At 54.4% G+C, this 18,602-nt stretch overlaps 1 protein-coding gene across 1 annotated transcript; it reads right to left on the reverse strand.

Annotated features, from left to right (window-relative positions):
* Nucleotides 1-1,227: 1,227 nt before the first annotated feature.
* IGLON5 (IgLON family member 5) lies at nt 1,228-15,991 on the reverse strand. The gene is made up of 8 exons (XM_084755919.1): nt 15,837-15,991; nt 8,038-8,116; nt 7,117-7,349; nt 6,076-6,195; nt 4,833-4,967; nt 4,544-4,664; nt 3,925-4,079; nt 1,228-2,366 (listed from the first exon to the last, which is right to left on the reverse strand). The coding sequence occupies exons 1-8, from the start codon at nt 15,913-15,915 to the stop codon at nt 2,278-2,280; spliced, it is 1,011 nt and encodes a 336-aa protein (XP_084612045.1). The 5' UTR covers nt 15,916-15,991; the 3' UTR covers nt 1,228-2,277.
* Between the last annotated feature and the right edge of the window lie 2,611 nt (nt 15,992-18,602).

Raw genomic sequence — 18,602 nt, forward strand, 5'->3', positions numbered from 1 at the left:
ACTGCTTGTGTGTGTGTGGAGTGGGCTTTACTGCTTGTGTGTGTGGAGTGGGCTTTACTGCTTGTGTGTGTGGAGTGGGCTTTACTGCTTGTGTGTGTGGAGAGTGGGCTTTACTGCTTGTGTGTGTGGAGTGGGCTTTACTGCTTGTGTGGGTGGAGTGGGCTTTACTGCTTGTGTGTGTGGAGTGGGCTTTACTGCTTGTGTGTGTGGAGTGGGCTTTACTGCTTGTGTGTGTGGAGTGGGCTTTACTGCTTGTGTGTGTGGAGTGGGCTTCTGGTGAGTTTTGATCCAGCTGCTCTAACGGTTCATTATAGATTGATTCTCTAGCCTGCCCCTTGCTTTTTTCTGCAGCGCTGTCCTTCTCTCAATCATATGCCGGCCTCTTCCTTGCTGCTAGCTCCATAGCCATCCCCAGTCCACATAATAGATACGGCTACCCTGCGTGCTTAGCCTGTGTGACTGAGCCCCCTGACCAGCAGAGGAGCCTCCCTTCTCAGGGTCAGTGCACTTCCTCATTAGCATCACTGGGTCACGTGCCTGCCTTTGAGCCAAACATGAGTGGGCTCTGCTGAGTGGCTTAAGGCAATCTGAGTTCACTTCCTTTGCCATCCCCTTGCCCAAATCCTCAATGACATTGACTTCCACAGGCAGAGACTTTGGAAAAAGGCGTTTATTGGTGTGGTGGTCTCAACACTCCCCATGAATTGGAACACACGGCCCCCAGGGCCCCCCTCCCGCCTCCCTTGGTAGCCCACCCCCTCCCCACCCCATCCCGGACCCTGGGAATGGAAGACAATGTGGGATGGGGCCCACGCCCCCGTCTGAGGTACAGTCACTGCCCCTTGACTCCCTGCCCCTCTCTGCCCTTATCTTCACCAGGCTCTGAGCGGTGTGGTTTTGGGTGTGTGGTTACTGAAGTTGGGGCTGGTGGCATGGTGCCTCTGCCTGGGCTCAGGATGTCTACGTGTTTCCTCTCTCCCCAACTCTGTGAGGCCTGGTGTGCATCAGGGTGGGGTGTTCCCACACATAAAGCCTGTCAGCTTCCTCTGCCAATGACAGTGGCCCATTCTGAGGGTCTCTGGGGCAGCCGAAGCCAGGAGCTATTGCTGGTCAATCGCTGGTGTGTATGTGTGTGTGCACTTGAGCGTATGGAGGTGCGTGTGCACGTATGTGTGTGTGTGTGCACTCAAGTGTATGGAGGTGCATGTGCATGCGTGTGTGCATGTATGTGTGTAGGTAAGTGTGTGTGTGTGTGTGTGTGTGTGTGTGTGTGTGTGTGTGTGGTCACAGCAGCCTTTGGAGGTACTATGGGTTGAGAGGCCAGGACACAGGTGGCCAGGGAGCCCACAGTTGTGGGTCAGCTGCAGGGGCTGGAGGGCAGCTAGGAGGTGCCGCTGTGGCCAAGGGGAGTGGAGGGGGGGTGGGGGCAAAGCACTGAGACAGACAGGTGACAAGTGCCACCAGCCTATCAGTTGAATGGAAGCACCGATTGGCCCTGGAATAGGGCCAGAAAGTTCAGGGTGGGGGAGGGGAGGGGTGGGGTGGGGTGGGGTTTCAGGCCACTGAGCCAGTGATGGGGCCTCTGGCTGCAGGCAACTGGTGATGGAGCAGGGAGAAACAAACCATAATGGAGATCCCCACCTATTCACAAAGGCTGAGTGACACCTGACACCCACCCACATGCCCCTTCAATAGGGAGGAGAGGGGTATGTGTTCGTGCATATATGGGAAGGCGGAAAGCTGGCAATCTCTTGTCAAAGCTTCCACCATGAAGCCCCCATACCTACCTCCAGCCAGAGGAAGAGAGGCAGCAGGAAAGGACAGGGGCCATGGGAGAGTCAGTGCCAGAGAGAGAGGCCTCCTGGTTCCCTCTCCCAGCACACCTTCACACACACACACACACACACACACACACACACACACACACACACACACAACATGCAGACACACACACACACACACACACACACACACACACACGAACGAGCCAGTTGACAGCCTGAGCTAAGAGAGGGGTGTGGGGTGGCTGGGGGTGGGTCACAATTGGGAACGTGAACGGGTGGCGAGAATGGCTGTAGAAAGATGCATAATTTTGCGTTATCCCTCACAGTGATGGGTTCTCTAAAAGACCTTCCTCCTCTCCTTCTTTCTTCCTCGGTGGCTAAGAGCTCTTCAGTCCCCCTCGAGACCCATGGCAGCGCTTGCTCACCCCCTTTCTCTTGCTCCCGGCCCGAGGCCCCCTGCAGGGGGAGACGCATGCGCTGTACTGGGTGACATCTACATCGTCCACCACAGCCAGCTCAGGGCCCAGAGGAGGGTCAGGGGCCCCGGGGGCCTCGGAGCTGAGTTCTCCAGGGATCCTGGACCTGGAAAAAGAGAAACACAGAGGGATGCTGGCATGGGAGGCCCTGCAGGTCTCTCCTGGGTGCCTCTTCTCCCTCCAGCCACTGAGGGTCTGTGTGATCAGAACTCTCCAGGGCTTGGGTTCTCTGTGCTGCCTCTTATCCGTTTTGGATCTCAATAGGCTCCCAGATCTTCCCCCATTTCCTTGTTATTGGCAAGTCTGAATCCTTGAGGTTTGTTTTTATCTGTTAAAAATTTTGTCAGCATTTCTACCGGTCACCTTCTCAGCCCACCAGAAACTTCAGTATAGCTATGATTGCTTGACTCTCCCTCCTTCACCGCCCCCTCCCGTGTGTGTGTGTGTGTGTGTGTGTGTGTGTGTGTGTGTGTGCGCGCGCGCGCGCGTGCTTTGCTGGGGATGGAATGTACTGATTTGCACATGCTAGGAAAATGTTCTTTCTACCTCTGAACCACACTCCCACCCTCACTGAAGGATTCTAAGCAAGTACTAAACTACATCCCGGACCTCTCTTTATTTTCTATTTCACAACAGGGTCTTGCTAAGTTGGTTAGGCTGGACTTGAACTTTCTTTTTTTGTTGTCGGTTCTTTGGGTTTTGTTTGTTTGTTTGTTTGTTTTTTCGAGACAGGGTTTTTCTGTGTAGCCTTGGCTGTCCTGGACTCGCTTTGTAGACCAGGCTGGCCTTGAACTCACAGCGATCCACTTTCCTCTGCCTCCCAAGTACTGGTATTAAAGGCGTGCGCCACCACGCCCGGCTGGACTTGACCTTTCCATCCCCTTTCTTTAGCCTCCTGCAATACCGTCCCCACCGCAGTGTCACTTTTCACCCAGCTTCTCTCTTTGCTCACACTTCCGCGTCCAGCCAATAATAGTCCCCTGGGGTCTGCCCCCAAACAGCGTGGGGTGTTGAGACCGGACTCCTGAAGCAGCCTCACTCTGTCCTAGTCTGTCGCTCAACCAGCAGCAAAAGTGCTTGTCTGCCACATGTTGCTGTTTATCAGCCGCCAGTGGCCTTGGCCTGCAGGGAGTCCGGAGCCCCTGCCAGCCGCTGAGAGGCAGGAGGCTGCCCTCCTCTGATTACCCTTCCTGTAGGTCTTTGCAACCACTGTTCCCCTTCCTGCACAGGGTTCCCCTTTCTCTGATGAGCTTATCTCAAACCTACCATCCCCAATTCTGTCTGTACTTTTGCGTGGTACCTGTTTCTTTGATGTGCATCTATCAGACCACTTGTTTTATTGTTCTTCTACTGGGTCATGGGAGTGCCCAGACCTTGAACTCACTATGTGACTTCCTGCCTTCTCTTCCTGGGTGCTGACATTACAGGTGTGCACCGCCATGCTGGCTTGAAATAGTGATGGGGATCATATCTAAAACTTTGTGCATGTGAGGCAAGCACCTAAAGAATCAGTTTCTGTACTCTGTGGCACTGCTGGGGTTTCCTAAATTCTGGGCGGGGCTATCCCAATATCTCCGCCTCCTTGCCCCACCCAATGATGGCTGGGCCCACCCTTGCTCCGCCCCCACAGCCCTGTCCCACCCCGCCGCCCGGTGCAGACGCACGCAGGAGCCGCATGGAGGCGCTGGACGCTCCCAGCCGGTTAGCCGCGCGACAGGTGTAGTTGCCGTAGTGCCTGGCGCTCACGTTGGCAAAGAGAAGCATGGAGCGGGTGCGCTCTGTCTGCACCTTGAGGCCCTCCGCCGAGCCGCTGCTTAGCCTGTGGGGATCCGGATCAGGGTTGGTCTTGGCCTTCCTTGGGGTGCAATGCCCAGTTCCCCACACACACTCAGACTCCTCTCTTCCTCGAGAGCCCCCGGCTCTGCTATGTACCACAGGGACTCCTGGCTTCCCCACGGACCCTTCTCCACGCACCAGGGCCACTCTAGCACATTCCCAGTGTGCGGTTTTAATCCCCAGCGCCTCTTAAACTCAGCCCTGGTGGTCTCTTTAAATTTGTCCTTCAGACACGTAGCATCGACCCTCGACCCCAGACCTTGGGAAGGAGGCACAATCCCAGCATTCATCATACCTATGGTCGAAATATTCCAGGAACCGACAGACCCCGAAACCTAGAAGTTGGACCCTAGCGTCTCACGCCTGCCAGATGCCCAGCCTGGCTCTGCGAACTGAGACCTAACCCCACCCCCTTTTTCCTTCAGCCCAGCTCCGTGCAGTCCTCACAGCCTGTCATCCTTGTACCACTGGAAATCTGCAGGAGGCACCGCCATAGCTTCGCAGCGCAGGAGGGCAGCCCGGCCCAGGGCGGTGCGTGCGCTGGTCACATCAGTGATAGTTGGGGGATCTGAAAAGGGACAGAGGCCAGAGCACAGTCTCACTGCACGGGGATTTCAGGGTCCCATTTCAGCACCCTCCCCGTTCAGATCCGAATCCCACCTAGCTTTCATCTTCACAGTCAGACCCCTCCTCCCCAGGCACCCAGGGTCGGCCCCTTCGGCCTCTTGATGCTCACAATTTACTGTGACCAGCACGCGGCGGCTGTCGGGCACCGAGTTCACCCCGTTGTGAGTAACGCATTCGTATTCCCCGGCCTGGCCCCGCTGGATGTCGGAGATTTCCAGGATTTCGCCCTCTGAGGTGAAGCCATCTGTGGGGGAGGCGGGGAAGGGGAGTAGGGCCGGACACAAACACTTAACACGGGACAACACGGGCACAACACGGACACACATCAGCGGGGTGGGCACAGCAGGGCCTAAAGTGCCCGGGTCAGTAGGAGCCCGGAAGGTCCTGTGGGGGCAGGGTGGGGCTGGGGAGCTCAGAACCCAGTGGAAAGGAGCCTGGGAGTTTGGGTTGCAGGAGATCTAGGGATCTAGAATCTTCTGTGTCATGTTCGGGGGGGACCCACTTGGGAGTAGAGAGTGAAGCCAGGATCTTGGCTCTTGGCTTTCAAGTATCCAGGAAAGGTAGACCCAATGAGGAAGCGTTTTAGGAATTCAGATTGGATAACTGAGATTGACAATCCGGATACCTGGGATCTTCTCAACAGACCTGAGGTCACCAAAGACCATTTACAACTTAAGTCCAGTAGGACTTAGGGTTCAGAAGATACCAAGGGGCAGGATGGAGGGACATGAGGCTAGACTAGGTTTCCAGATCCCAGTTCTTCCAAGGAATGGGACCCAGTGATGGTCATTATGGGTCTGTAAAGATGCAGGAAGAGCCAGAGACTGGGGGACCTGGGCATGGAGACGAAATGCTGTCCTGGCCTGATATACGTCAGGCAGCTTGGTGGTGGTACCTTTTGGGAAACTGGATCTCAGAGCTCATTAAGCAGGTTGTGGTTAGAGATAGGGGAGCCCCTGATTGCCTCTGGATCTAGGGCAGAGGCATGAGAATGTGCTTTTCTGGAAAATTCCCAGGAGTTGCTGATGCTGAGGTCTGGCGACCATTCAAAGCACTAGGCCACAGCATCCAGCAGAGGAGAGGGCTGGACTGAGGGGTAATAGATGCTGGATGCAGCCTCGCCTGCCATCTGAGTCAGCAGAATTCCATCAGGTGACTTTAGAGACATGGCCACAGCCTGGACAGCTGGCAGGAGGCCACCAGATTAGGGGATGAGCCTTTGGTGAGAAACAAGGGTAGGGGTGGCGGTCACCAGAAGGGCTAGAAGGGTTCAGAGCGAGGGCCTCTGGGACTCTAGCTAGGGGGGGTGGGAAAACTGAAGGGCCCGGATTGCGGCTGGGGAGGATCCTCACCTCGGAGCTGTCTCCAGGTGACAGTGGGTTCTGGCCTTCCCACAGCCAGGCAGAGAAGGTTCACGTTGCCCCCTTCATTCACCGCCACGGGTGAGGAGATGTTCACAATGCGGGCAGGGACTGGAGACGGAAGGGAGAGTTGAGGTGAGGGTGGATGCATTCCCGGCCACCCAGCCACCCGGACCTAAGGTCCACTGCTTTAGCCCCAAGATCAAGAGCTGGTCCTCTTCCATCAGACCCAGCATTACAGACCCCAGCTGTTCTCCACTGGACCCAGGGGTGCAGCCTCAGGCGACCCATGAGTGTAGACTCCACACTATAGCCCTCCACTCTCAGGCTTAGGAATCCAGGCTCCCACCCTCCTGGACTCCAGCCTTCACACTTAGGACTCCAACGCCAACCCTATTCCCTCAGCCCTAGGAGCCCAGAAACCAACCACCCTCCCTCAGACCCAGGGGCAATATTCAGACTAAGTCTTATTTCTTCAGACCCTGGGGTGCAGACCCTAGCCCTCTTCTTTCACACCACACCCAGGAGTCTAGACCACAACCCTATCTAATCAAACCCAGGAGTCCAGACTTTAGCCCTGCTCCCTCACTCCCAGGGTGCACACCCTAATCCTCCTTCCTCATATCTAGGACACCCCCACCTCCCACCCTGAGCCTCTTCCTTGGGAAATGAGTACAAATAGGGAGAGACAGTCGTGTGTGTGTGTGTGTGTGTGTGTGTGTGTGTGTGTGTGTGTCTGTGTGTGTCCTCGGTGCCTAGAAAAGCCCCCACCCGTGCACAGGTGCACAGCTTAGCAAATGCACAGAGGCGCTGAGGCTGGGTACCTCTTCCACAGCCTGTGGTATCACTTTCCCTCGTGCCTGGCTGGCATCCACAAGAGTGATGCTCCACTCGCTTGTATCTTAGGATAGTGACCAGCAATGGGCCAAGTGCGCTCAATGCAGGGTGTTCACTGGGGCCTCCCAGCCACGACCATCCTGCAGGCCTATCTTCCTGTCCCCTCCCTGCTTGTCCTCTTTACATAAGGCTCACCATGGACGATGAGGTAGACCTGAGTGGTATAGGGCTGGTGGCGGGTCTGGAAGGAGCAGGTGTAGAGGCCCTCATCACCAAGCCCCACCTGGGTGATGAGGATTGAGAACTCCTCAGGTGTGTTGATGAGGAGCCGCACCCGGGGGTCACTGGTCCAACGGTCATTGCCCGCATACAGGATGTTGGATCGGTTCAGCCAGGCCACCCGGGTCACATGCTCATCGATGAAGCAGCTGGGAAGGAAGGGGAGGATGAGAAGAGAAGGCAAGGGTTTCCCCACCCACCCATCCCCAGTACACCTGCAGGACTCTGGGAGGCAGACCTTGAAGTGCCCACTGTACAGGAGGGCAAACCAAGCCTCAGAGAGGGAAGAGGCCTGGAAGCCAGACTTCTGAGGGATTGCTATGTGTTACAAAGAGAGGGAGGGACACACAGAGGGAGACACAGAGAGAACCAGAGGGACAGAGAGGAAGATGCACAGGTGTAAAAAGAGTAGGGCAGAGACCCCAAGACAGAAGAACACAGAGAAGTGAGCTGAGCTGAGAGACAAAAAACCAGAAAGATGTGGGGCAGAGAGAGAGAGAGAGAGAGAGAGAGAGAGAGAGAGAGAGAGAGAGAGAGAGAGAGAGAACAGCGAGAGACAGTGACCCGGGTGGGGGAGAGATCCTAGTGAGGAGACAGGGCCCCAGAGACTGATAACCCTTACTCTGCCAGCATCCCTGTCATGTATGGTCTACAAGATTTTGAATCCTAGTAGTTCCTGTGTCTCTTCACTTTAAAACAACAAGAGTAAGGTCTATGGGTGGAGCGCGGCTTAGTGTCCACACCCCTCACAGCTGGTTACAAATGCAGGTGCGGGGAGGGAAGGGTGAGTAGCCTGGTGAAGCCCCATGCTACCTGAGCCCCTGAACTGGGATGTACCTGAGTGTGGCGTTGTCACCTTCGCACACTGTGTAGTTGTCTGCAGGTGAGCTGAACTCCAGGCTCTGGGACAGCAACCCTGCAGAAGGGAGGGGATTGCTCAGCCCTGGCAGCTCAGGTGGGGCCAGCTGTGGCGAATACTCTATCCATGGGGACACACACAGACACATATCTGTGGTGACACAGGCATCAGCATCCACTGCCACAAGAATTTATTGTTTTCAGAAATTCACACGCAGTGGAAAAACTCAGACTAGACCATTATGCTGTGTCCCCCCTTCTCTGTCCCTTGCTCTGACTCAAAACCAAAACGGAACTCTCACGGAACAGTGCCTTTCAGAGATGGCACCCAATCACAGCCCATGCACACAGACACCTGTGCATCCAGACACAGGTATGCACGTGTCAAACACAGTGACACAGACCTACATGCATGCCTAAGCAGGCAGCTACACGAGTATGCAGACCACACACACATGCAAAGCAAAGTGCTTAGAGACACAGTAGAGTGCACTGGCTCCCAGTTACATAATATGAACCACTGTCCTCTGGCGTGACACGACTGCCACCTTGATACCAGAGCACCACGTGAGGCGTTTGCGGGATTGGACTAAACGATAGTCTCTTGTGGACATGGTGCTCTCAAAGCCCTGGAGACAGCACAAGAATGGGTCAGGTGGCACACAGAAGTCCCCTCAGGAGGACCCCCCTTTAATTTCACTAGGGAGTGTGGGGGATGACTCTTCTTTGATAGCGCTGCTGCCTGCATGTTGCCCACACTCCTGTGAGTCACTCTCACTTTCTCCCACACTCCTGTGAGTCACTCCCGCCCACACTCCTGTGATTAGCCCCATTTGAACTCTTTGGTCCACCAAGCCAGACTTGCATTTCAGAATCACTTCTCTGGTGTGTTGTTTGTGCCCTGTCTGGCTTGCGTAGATGTTTCATTTTGTTATTGCTCTCTCTCTCTGCTCTCTCTCTCTCTCTCTCTCTCTCTCTCTCTCTCTCTCTCTCTGTGTGTGTGTGTGTGTGTGTGTGTGTGTGTGTGTGTGAGAGAGAGAGAGAGAGAGAGAGAGAGAGAGAGAGAGAGAGAGAGAGAGATTCCCTGGAGTGGAGTTACAAGCAATTGTAAGCTGTCTGCTGTGGGTGCTAGGCACTAAACTCAGGTCCTCACCAGCAGCAACTGCCTTCACTGTTGAGCCATCTCACCAGCCCCATGGATACACATTTATTTAAGTCTCCTCAGGAAAAGTCACACACTGCATAGATACAACACATTTGTAAGCAGAGATGTTCACATACAGACACAGGTACCATCTATATACATACAGGTGCTTAAGACTCACATGCATACACACATGCACACACAGAGGCACATATGTGCACATTCACACAGGCAAATATACAAAGGCAGGTGTGCATACATGCATACAGATGCAGACAAGCACAGATTAACTCCGACATACATGTACAGACATACACAGAGGGAGCTATCCACAGATACTAAACATGGGCTTGTTTGCACGCTTGTAGGCACCTTGTGTAATTGAACACACACACACACCACACACACCACACACACACACACACACCCCTCTGCCAGACAAACTTTATGTCACTACTGCCACTACTCATAGTGCATTCGCAGGCCCGAGTGCACACACTAGTGCTGCCCGGTCACACCACCACTCAAGTCTCTGTGGATCAGGGCCAGCAGGCTGGACCAGGGCCAGGGAGCGGGGGATGGGGAAGTGGAGGCGGAGGAGAGACTGAGGAGAATGCACTGAGAGGAGGTCTAGCTGCATGACCTTGGCTGATTGGATCGGGAGGGCCCTGAGTGGGCTGCCCTGCCCCCAGCCTGGGAAAAGGAGCTAATTAATCTAATGAATTAATTGCCCGTGGTGTCCCAAAGACTCCCTGGGGGCCTCTCAATCAACAGCCCCTCAGGATGGAGCTAGGACAAAAGCAATGTAACAGGCTGGCTAGGCCTGGGGGTTGGGTCTGAGCCCTGAAGCCTCGCAGCCTGGGGTCACCCAGGCCAAAGCCATTGCTGCTCTGTGAGAAGCCACATAGGGAACTCTGTCACACATGCTCAAGTAAGAATGGAATGTGTACACACGTACACACCCAGCCAGAACCCAGGAAAAACACAAAGCCACACCTAAGCCAGCTTCCCTGTCAGGCATATGGCTACAGCCTAGGTCAGAGGGACCCACAGCCCTGACACATGCCTGGCAGATCAGTTGTAGAAGTCAGTTGTCTCCCAGGAGCAGACAGTCACTCAGCCACAAGCAGACACCAAAGGCCAAACAGCACTGGTGCAGAGTCACCCCACTGTCCCTTCATGGCCCCACTGACAACAAATAGCCTTGCTCCCCATACACAGCTGCAAAGTCCACACACCCAGAGCTGGACACACACACACACACACACACACACACACACACACACACACACACACACACACAGCCAGCCTGAGCAGACACTCCCCTGCACCCATTTTGAAAGGCTCTGGGTCCCACCTGCACGAAGGAAACTACCACCTGTCCAAGGGGACAGAGCGACACACTGTCACATCCCCTCCAACACACAGGGGCTACCCTGCCTGAGGATCTGGTAAGTAAATCATGCTGTCACCTCTAATCAGGTCATGCGTGGCTGAGCATGAATGCATGCATACGTGCGCGAGCACACACACACACACACACACACACACACACACACACACATCAAGTCTGAAAATCACAAACCAAAATATGCACCCAAACTAAAGGAAGTGAGGGAATGTGACATTCGGTTCAAGAACACAGCCGTGTGTGATACAAAGAACCCTTTCTAGGCCAACCCAGCTCTTGAAGCTCTTGTCCTGTCCTAGACAGGGCCCTTAACCTCAGCCCATTGGGGGATGGAGTTTCCTGGCACTTTAGGGTACCTAGCTCTCCCATCCCACAACTCTGGACACCCACATATATTGCTGGAAGACCCCTGTGAATAAATCATACTTCCCTATCCCAGTACTCTTGGACAAAGACAGGTGGGGACCAGTGAGCTGTCCAAGGTGCTGGCCATGAGAGTTGGCACATCCAGTCCCACAGTCTGAGTGTGGGAACAGGGCGTGGGATAGAGAGTGTAGTCCCAGACACAGGAAGGAGCTCAGCCATGGTCCTCCAGACAGAGAAGCCAGCATGGGGTACACCTTGCCATAGAAATCTTCCAACTCTGCCACTGCCACCTCTGAAGGCCCCAGTGGCCCCTGAGACTGCAGCTTGCCTGGCAAGCCCCAGTGTCCCAATGGCACGCCATCCTGCCTCCAGTCCCCTGCCTTGTGTGTAGCCCAGATGTGCCTCTCTCTGCTCCTCAATCCTCAAATCCCTTCTTCTCCAGTGGCTCGGGCGAACTCCAGCCTCAGGGCTCAGGTCACATAACCTTCAATCAAAGTGGTCTTACGAACAGTCCTGGAAGACATGTGATAAATGAGCCTGTCCCTCAATGGGCTTTGAGCTCCTTTTCTGTGAGTATGGATGCCCCGGATCTTCACATGTGTGTTAAAAAATTACAAAAACAGCAAAAAACAAAATAACAACAAAACAAAAACAAAAATAAAAAAGCAGACCCTAGGAAGCCCAGTGTCTGCCCAGCCTTGCCTTGACTACACAATCCCACAGGCCGAGCCTCAGTTTTCCCATTTAGAGAAAACAAAGAACAAGAATTCATTGCAAGTTTTTCTTAGTGCCGCCTTGAGATGGCACAAGCAAATGGCATGCTTAGCTGTGCACCTGACATGCCACCTGCTCTCCCTGACCTGGTGTCACCCTCCCTGGCTGGGGCAGGGGGAGAGATTGTCTGGTTGGCTGGTACTTTTGAGGTCTGCAACTCCTGCAAGACACCCTGCATTTTAGAAACCCAACCTTAGCTTGCCCTAGGAGAAAAGGTGGAGTCCCAGGTTATTTATTTATTTATAAATAAATAAATAAATAAGCAAGTGACAAAGAGAGCTGAAAGATTTAGAAGAGCTGGGAGGCATCCTGTGTGGGCAGGTCCCTGCTCTTGTGAGATTTTCAGTCTAGACTAACAGAATAAATCAATAAATAGAGGTCACAGTCAAGGGAGGAAAATAGTTCTGACAAGCTCTGTACCCAGAAATGAGAGGCAAGAATCTTAGGGATCCTGGATGACCCTCAAGCAAAGCCGAGACCCTTGGGTGGGGACTGGGGTTGGAATGCGATGATCCTACAGTCTCTGAAGCCACTGGCAGTGGGAGCCTGTGGTCTGGAGACTTTGTGGGTGCTCCTGGAGGCTGCCCATGGAAGGGCTGTGGAAGTGGCAATCTCTGACATGACAGGCACCCAAGGGCCCACCTCTCTGCTCAGCTCACAAGCCTGGGGTCCCCTACCCAGGTGATGCCTGGGCCCTGCACATCAGCCACCCTTCTCTGCAGGTTTCCGTGGGACCTGTTCAAAGCTGGCTTCTTCTTTTTCTCAGGCCTTAACACCCTTCTCACTTTCCTGGCTGTGGCTTCCTGGAATATCATCCTCTAAAATGGACAACCCATTCTCCAAGGCACTTTTGGCATCTTCACGTAACACTCTCTGAGATGACGTATTTGTTTGCTAGATCTTCCCCCCCCCCCCCCCCCGCCCAGCTGATTCTTGATCTCTCTTCTTTCCACTATAAATGTTGTGATGGAGTGCTTGGTCCCTGGCTTGCTCTCTGACCCCCACCACATTTCTGAAAAGCTTAGAATGGCAGTGAACACAATATTTGCCAAGCCTATGAAGCAGGCATGGTGGTACATAATTCTAATCCTCGTGCTGAGGACACAAAGGCATGACAACTGCTGCAAGTCTGAGACCGGCCTGGGCCATCCACAAGACCTGAAACTACCTTGACTACCACTGAGTTCCAGACCAGCTTGAGCGGCCAAGGCGGATTCCGTAGGCTCAAGCCCCTGGACCCACATGATGAAAACACTAGCAGGAACCAACCAGGCTTTCTTTGCTTTGCACTGAAAGTTGTGTGGGATGAGTTTGTGAAAGGGAACGAAAGCTGGAGGAGCATGAATCTCTGCTGCCTCTCACACCTCTCAGCTTCTCTCAGGTGTGTGTGAGAGAGAGAGAGAGAGAGCTGGGCATGGTAGCCCACATCCATAGGCACAAGACCTAGGAAGAAGAGGCAAGCGGGATGTCTTTTGTTCAAAGCCAGCCTGGTCTACATATTCCAGGCCAACCATGGCTACATATTGAGCCTCAAGCTATAAAAAACAAACAAAAAACAAAAACAAAAAGAAACACAAACAAACAAAACAACTGTGCTGTGGCTCATGGCTCCAATCACAGCATCTGGGAAGCTGAGACAGGAAGATTACCTTGATGAATTCATAGTGGAATTACATAGTGAGACTCTGTCTGGAAAAGTACGTGACTGCATGTGATGAAGCTGGGGTTGGGAATTTGACTCATACACGCTCCTCATGAAAAACACAGACAAAAGAAAGGAGCACTCGGGAGGCAGAGGCCGGTGGATCGTCGTGAGTTCGAGGCCAGCCTGGTCTACAAAGCGAGTCCAGGACAACCAGGGCTACACAGAGAAACCCTGTCTCAGAGAAAAAAAGAAAGAAAAAAAAAAAGAAAAGAAAGAAAGAAAGAAAGAAAGAAAGAAAGAAAGAAGGAAGGCACTGTTTTGCATACTTTACAAAATGAGGTGTCTTTCCTCTCCAAAGTAACAGTGGGATATCAATGGGGCATCTGCCCAACAGTTAGATTTATCTTGGTTCACCCCACTGGGTCCCCCACTTTCTCTCACAGTTTTCAGACTAGGTACCCAAGGCCAGAGACTTCTCAAGGTCATACGAGTCTGCCACAGATCCCCACCCAGCCTGGGGAGGACCCCAGAAGGCGTGTATAGTAATGATTTCTGAGAAGTCAAACTAGCAAATTGGACAGTACCTTAGGAAGAGAGTTGGGTGGCTGTTGGGGATCAAAGAGGTACAGTGAGAGGGAGGAAGAAACAGGTGCCAAAGTGAACAAGGGTACAGTGTGAGTGAGGGAGTAGGAAAGGAGGAGGAACTCAAACATTGGGGGCCGGGAGGCTATGGCAGTTTGAGAGGCAGATGTGCCACTGTGCTGAAACTAGCAGGGATGGAAAAACAGCCCAGGAAGACAGGGAGTGCCACCAGCCAATAATTGAGCCTGAGGAGAGGGCATGGGCGAGGCATAAATAAGCCAAAAACAGAGACCTAAAGTGACAGGAGAGAAAGACACCCAGCCAGCGGTCAGCAGGTCAGGCACTCCTCAGCCTTGTACTGTGGTAAGGGATGGAAAAACAGCCCAGGAAGACAGGGAGTGCCACCAGCCAATAATTGAGCCTGAGGAGAGGGCATGGGCGAGGCATAAATAAGCCAAAAACAGAGACCTAAAGTGACAGGAGAGAAAGACACCCAGCCAGCGGTCAGCAGGTCAGGCACTCCTCAGCCTTGTACTGTGGTAAGGGGTGCATTTCTGGCCCGTTTCATTCCTGGCAGAATCCGTGCCTTCCCCCAGTGGATCTGTGTGTGGGCGTCCTGAGTGGGCAGGGCTGAGCGTGTGACTCTGTAGTCTGCAGGTGCAGCTTGGCTAGGATGCTGGGATGTTTGCGTGGCTATGGGGTGACTTGACTGGAGGACGAGGGTAGCTGCTTCCCTTGGGGCTGCTGGGGTCACAGTGTTGGGGACTACTGTCCCTGATGGCATAGCATGTCCCTGATTCTGTGATGCTTGATTAGACAAGGTCTGGAGGAAGTGATGTGGAAACACCAGATTAACACTTTCCTGGCTTCCTGCCCCATCCTTTTCCCTCTTGTGCCCTCAGCACCATTTCCTTGACCCATCGATTTGTATACTCTCCTTGACAGGCCCTGCAGGAGAGACACAGTACACACACACACACACACACACACACACACACACACACACACACACACACACATCCTCAGGGCAGGTCTCATTTCTACTGTTACCAAGAGTCTCTAGGCCCCTGGGCTGGCTGAGACTAGTAACCAACCGGGTGACCCTGCATTAACCCTTCATGTCCTGCCTTCCCTAGTCCAACTCCCACCCTTTCATCTGTCCATTTCTCCATCCAGATAGTTACTCAATCAGACTTTAGATCAGAATCCTCACCCCAGCAACCTCAACTTCCTGGCTTCCCAGGACCATCTCCCAGTTAACTGCAAACACCTCAAGCGCTGAGAAGAAAACCCGGATAAGGAGTTTCAGCCCCATCTCTGGTTTTCCTGGGTCTAGGATTTCAGTCTGTGAACACTGTCCCCAATACTTGCTGACCCTGAAACACATTCCGTCCTCCACCTGCACCTAAAGACGCAGAGCCCAGTCCCCAGGCAAAGACTGCGCAGGGAACCTCTCCAAAACGCAAAGACAAGACCCCTCCATTCCAGGCCTGATACCCCAACTCAGTTTGGAGACCCAGCCCAGGTGAGGACTGTCACCCCAACATCTGAGTCTCTCCCTGACCTACAGCGGTACATTCTTGCCGCCCAAGGCCCGCAGCAGGTGTCGGCGACCCCCTTGCTAGTGATGGAGCAGCTGACTAGATAAGGACGTGCATCCTTGTGCCCCAGCGCGCATCCAAGCACCCAAGTACCCACTGCCCAGCCAAGGACTGCCGCCTAGGTCCCCGGCTCCAGACCTCCGCATACCCCCCTCGGGAGTGCTCCCTACCTGCCCCCCTCCCCGCCTGGGTCCCGTACCCCTTCCCGGACCCCGGGGTTCCCCGCCGAGTCCCCCGCCCCCGGCGCTGCGGTACCTCGGCTGATGACGGCCAGGCCGGCCAGGGCGGCGGCAGCGAGGAGCCGGAGCCGGGCCCCGGGCGCAGGGGGGGGCATCGCGGCGGCGCGGAGGGGGAGGGGAGGGGGCGGTCGGGGCGCGCGAGCCTGGGGGAGAGGGGGAGGGGGAGGGGGACCCCGCCTGCGGCTGCACCGGCCCGGGGGGCGGCGGGGGCGGGGGGAGGGGGCTGGGGGGGCGCGACGAGGTAGCCGGAGCTGCTGCAGACCCAGGGAGGGGGGGTGGCGCTGACGGGCAGGGAGACCGGCCAATCAGGGCAGGCGGGGGGCCCGGGAGGCGGGGCCGGGGGGGTTGCTCGTTGGAGGGAGAGGCCTTTGTTACTGTGGCCCTGCCCCTCCTCCGCCCTCCCCCGGGCGACCGACGTCCTCCAGGTCTCCAGAACCCCGGCCTGAGATGCACTTCATCCAGCTGCCTGCTGCAGGAGCCCAGCCCTCCTCCCCAGAGCCGGGCTCTGTCCCTCCTCCCTCAGACCCAAGGTGCACAGACTCCAGATCCTCTTCCCTCAGTCATAAGAGTATAGATTCAGCCTTCCTCTCTCAGACCTAGGTGCAAAAGCCCCAGCCTCCTTCCTCAGACCCAGGGGCACAGACCCCAGCCTCTTCTGTCAGACCCTGGGAGTCCAGGGCCCAGCCTCCTCCCTCACATCCAGATGTTCAGACTCCAGTCTTCCTCCTTAGACAGGGTCCAACCTCAGCTTTCCCCCTCAGACCCAGGAATCCAAACAAATAAACGTAATAATTTACCTTTTTATTGTAAGAGCCACAGATCTGAGCCTAAGTCAGCTAAGATAGCGGGAGAATAACTGTTCTCTTTTCATGTTTGTGACTGGGGGTCAGGACAGCTGGCACACCTTGTAGGAGAATTCATTGAGTCCCTAAATTTGAACCCAAGGCCTTGGGCTTGCCAGGGAAGAGATGAACCCCTTAGCCAGATGTACCCCCATTCCTTCAGTGAGGAACTCTAGGCAGACACTTTACCACTAAGCATGGCCCTATCCTCGGACTAAGGATTCCAGGCAGATGTCCTAGCTCTGCGTCACTAGGGGATTCTAGGCAGGGACTTTCACTTAGCCTGGCCCGACGGCTCTTCACTTGGGGGTTCTAAGCAGGCAGCGTACTGTTTACCTGTAGCCTTAATGCAGGCTAGTGAAGAGTGGGGAAACCAGCAAAAGGCAGCAACTTCTGCAGTGAGACACTACAGGACAGCTAGGGCAGGAAAGGCACATGGCACAAGGCACAAGTCAGTTCTATCTGTTCTTCCCCCACTGGACACTACAGCTGACCATTTCCTGTTCCTTGAAGTATTTCAGGATTGATGTTTATTAAGTACCGTTCTTGTGTCTGTGGCGAAATGTCGGGCACATGCAACTTAGGAAGCAAGAGTTTAGTTTCGTTTCAACATCCTATTCTGAACAACTGAAATTTACTCTAAATTCTAAAGTGTTTAATTTTTAATGACATTTTATTCATTTTGGTGTAATCTCAGCATTGGAGAGGTGGATGCAGGGGGATCGGGAGTTCAAGGTCACCCTTGGCTACATATCACGTTCAAGGCTAGCCTGGGTTACAGACAGATCCTTTCTCACTATAAAAGGTTCCAGGTTTTGATGTATTTTGGATTTCATACTTTTGGATTTAGGGAAGTTCACCCTGTCGTAGTATTTACTTTTTGTCTCTTGACTCTGTGAAGCCACGTCTTGGTGGTTTAATAAGAACGACCCCCATTGGCTCCTATATTTGAATGCTTGGGCCCCAGTTAGTGAAACTATTTGGGAAGGATTAGTTGGTGACACCATGTTGGAGGAGGTGTATCACTGGGGGGTTGGCATTGAGGTTTCAAAAGCCCATGGCATTCCCACTCAGCTTGTGTTCATTCTTTCTCTTTGCCTCATGCTTGTGGGTGAGATGTGAGCTCCTTACTGCTCTACTGCCCTGCCAGCCTGCTGCCTGCCCACTGCCTGCTGCCTGCTGCCTGCCCACTGTCTGCCTATCTGCCCACTGCCTGCCTCTCTGCCTACTGCTTGCCCACTGCCTGCCTGCCTGCCCTGTCTTTCTGCCTGCCTGTCTGTCTTTCTGCCTGCCTGTCTGCCTGCCTGCCCATTGCCTGCCTGCCTGTCTGCCCACTGCCTGCCTGCCCCTGCCTTGCCCTGCCCACTGCCTGCCTGCTGCCTGCCTGCTGCCTGCCCACTGCCTGCCTGCTGCCTGCCCACTGCCTGCCTGCTGCCTGCCCACTGCCTGCCTATCTGTCCACTGCCTTCCCACTGCCTGCCTGCCTGCCTGTCTGCCCCTGCCTGCCCTGCCTGCTGCATGCCCACTGCCTGCCTGCTTGCCTACCTGCTGCCTGCCCACTGCCTGTCTGCCCTGCCTGCCCACTGCCTACCTGCTTATCCACTGCCTGCCTGTCTGCCTGCCATCATGCTCCCCCCAATAACCCCCTCCCAATAAACTCTTCCTTCTATAAGTTGCCTTGGTCACAGTATTTTGTAATAGCAACTGAGAAGTGATTAAGACATCACCCTTTATTGGCTGCGTTGCAAAACCTAGTTACAGCCATCGTTCTGGTTTGCTGTGGGCAGAAGGACCCCGGATGGACTCTGCAAGGGCAAATGAGGCATTGCCCCCTTCCCGTTCCTCTTCCTACAGACTCCTTAGTCATTCATGCCTCCGCTTCCTGCTCTGTACGCTGGATATGCTGACCCCTCCATGTCCCAGGGGTTGCTGGATTGAGT

Source organism: Acomys minous (assembly GCF_964271855.1).
Source record: "Acomys minous genome assembly, chromosome: 2".
Lineage (NCBI taxonomy): Eukaryota > Metazoa > Chordata > Mammalia > Rodentia > Muridae > Acomys > Acomys minous.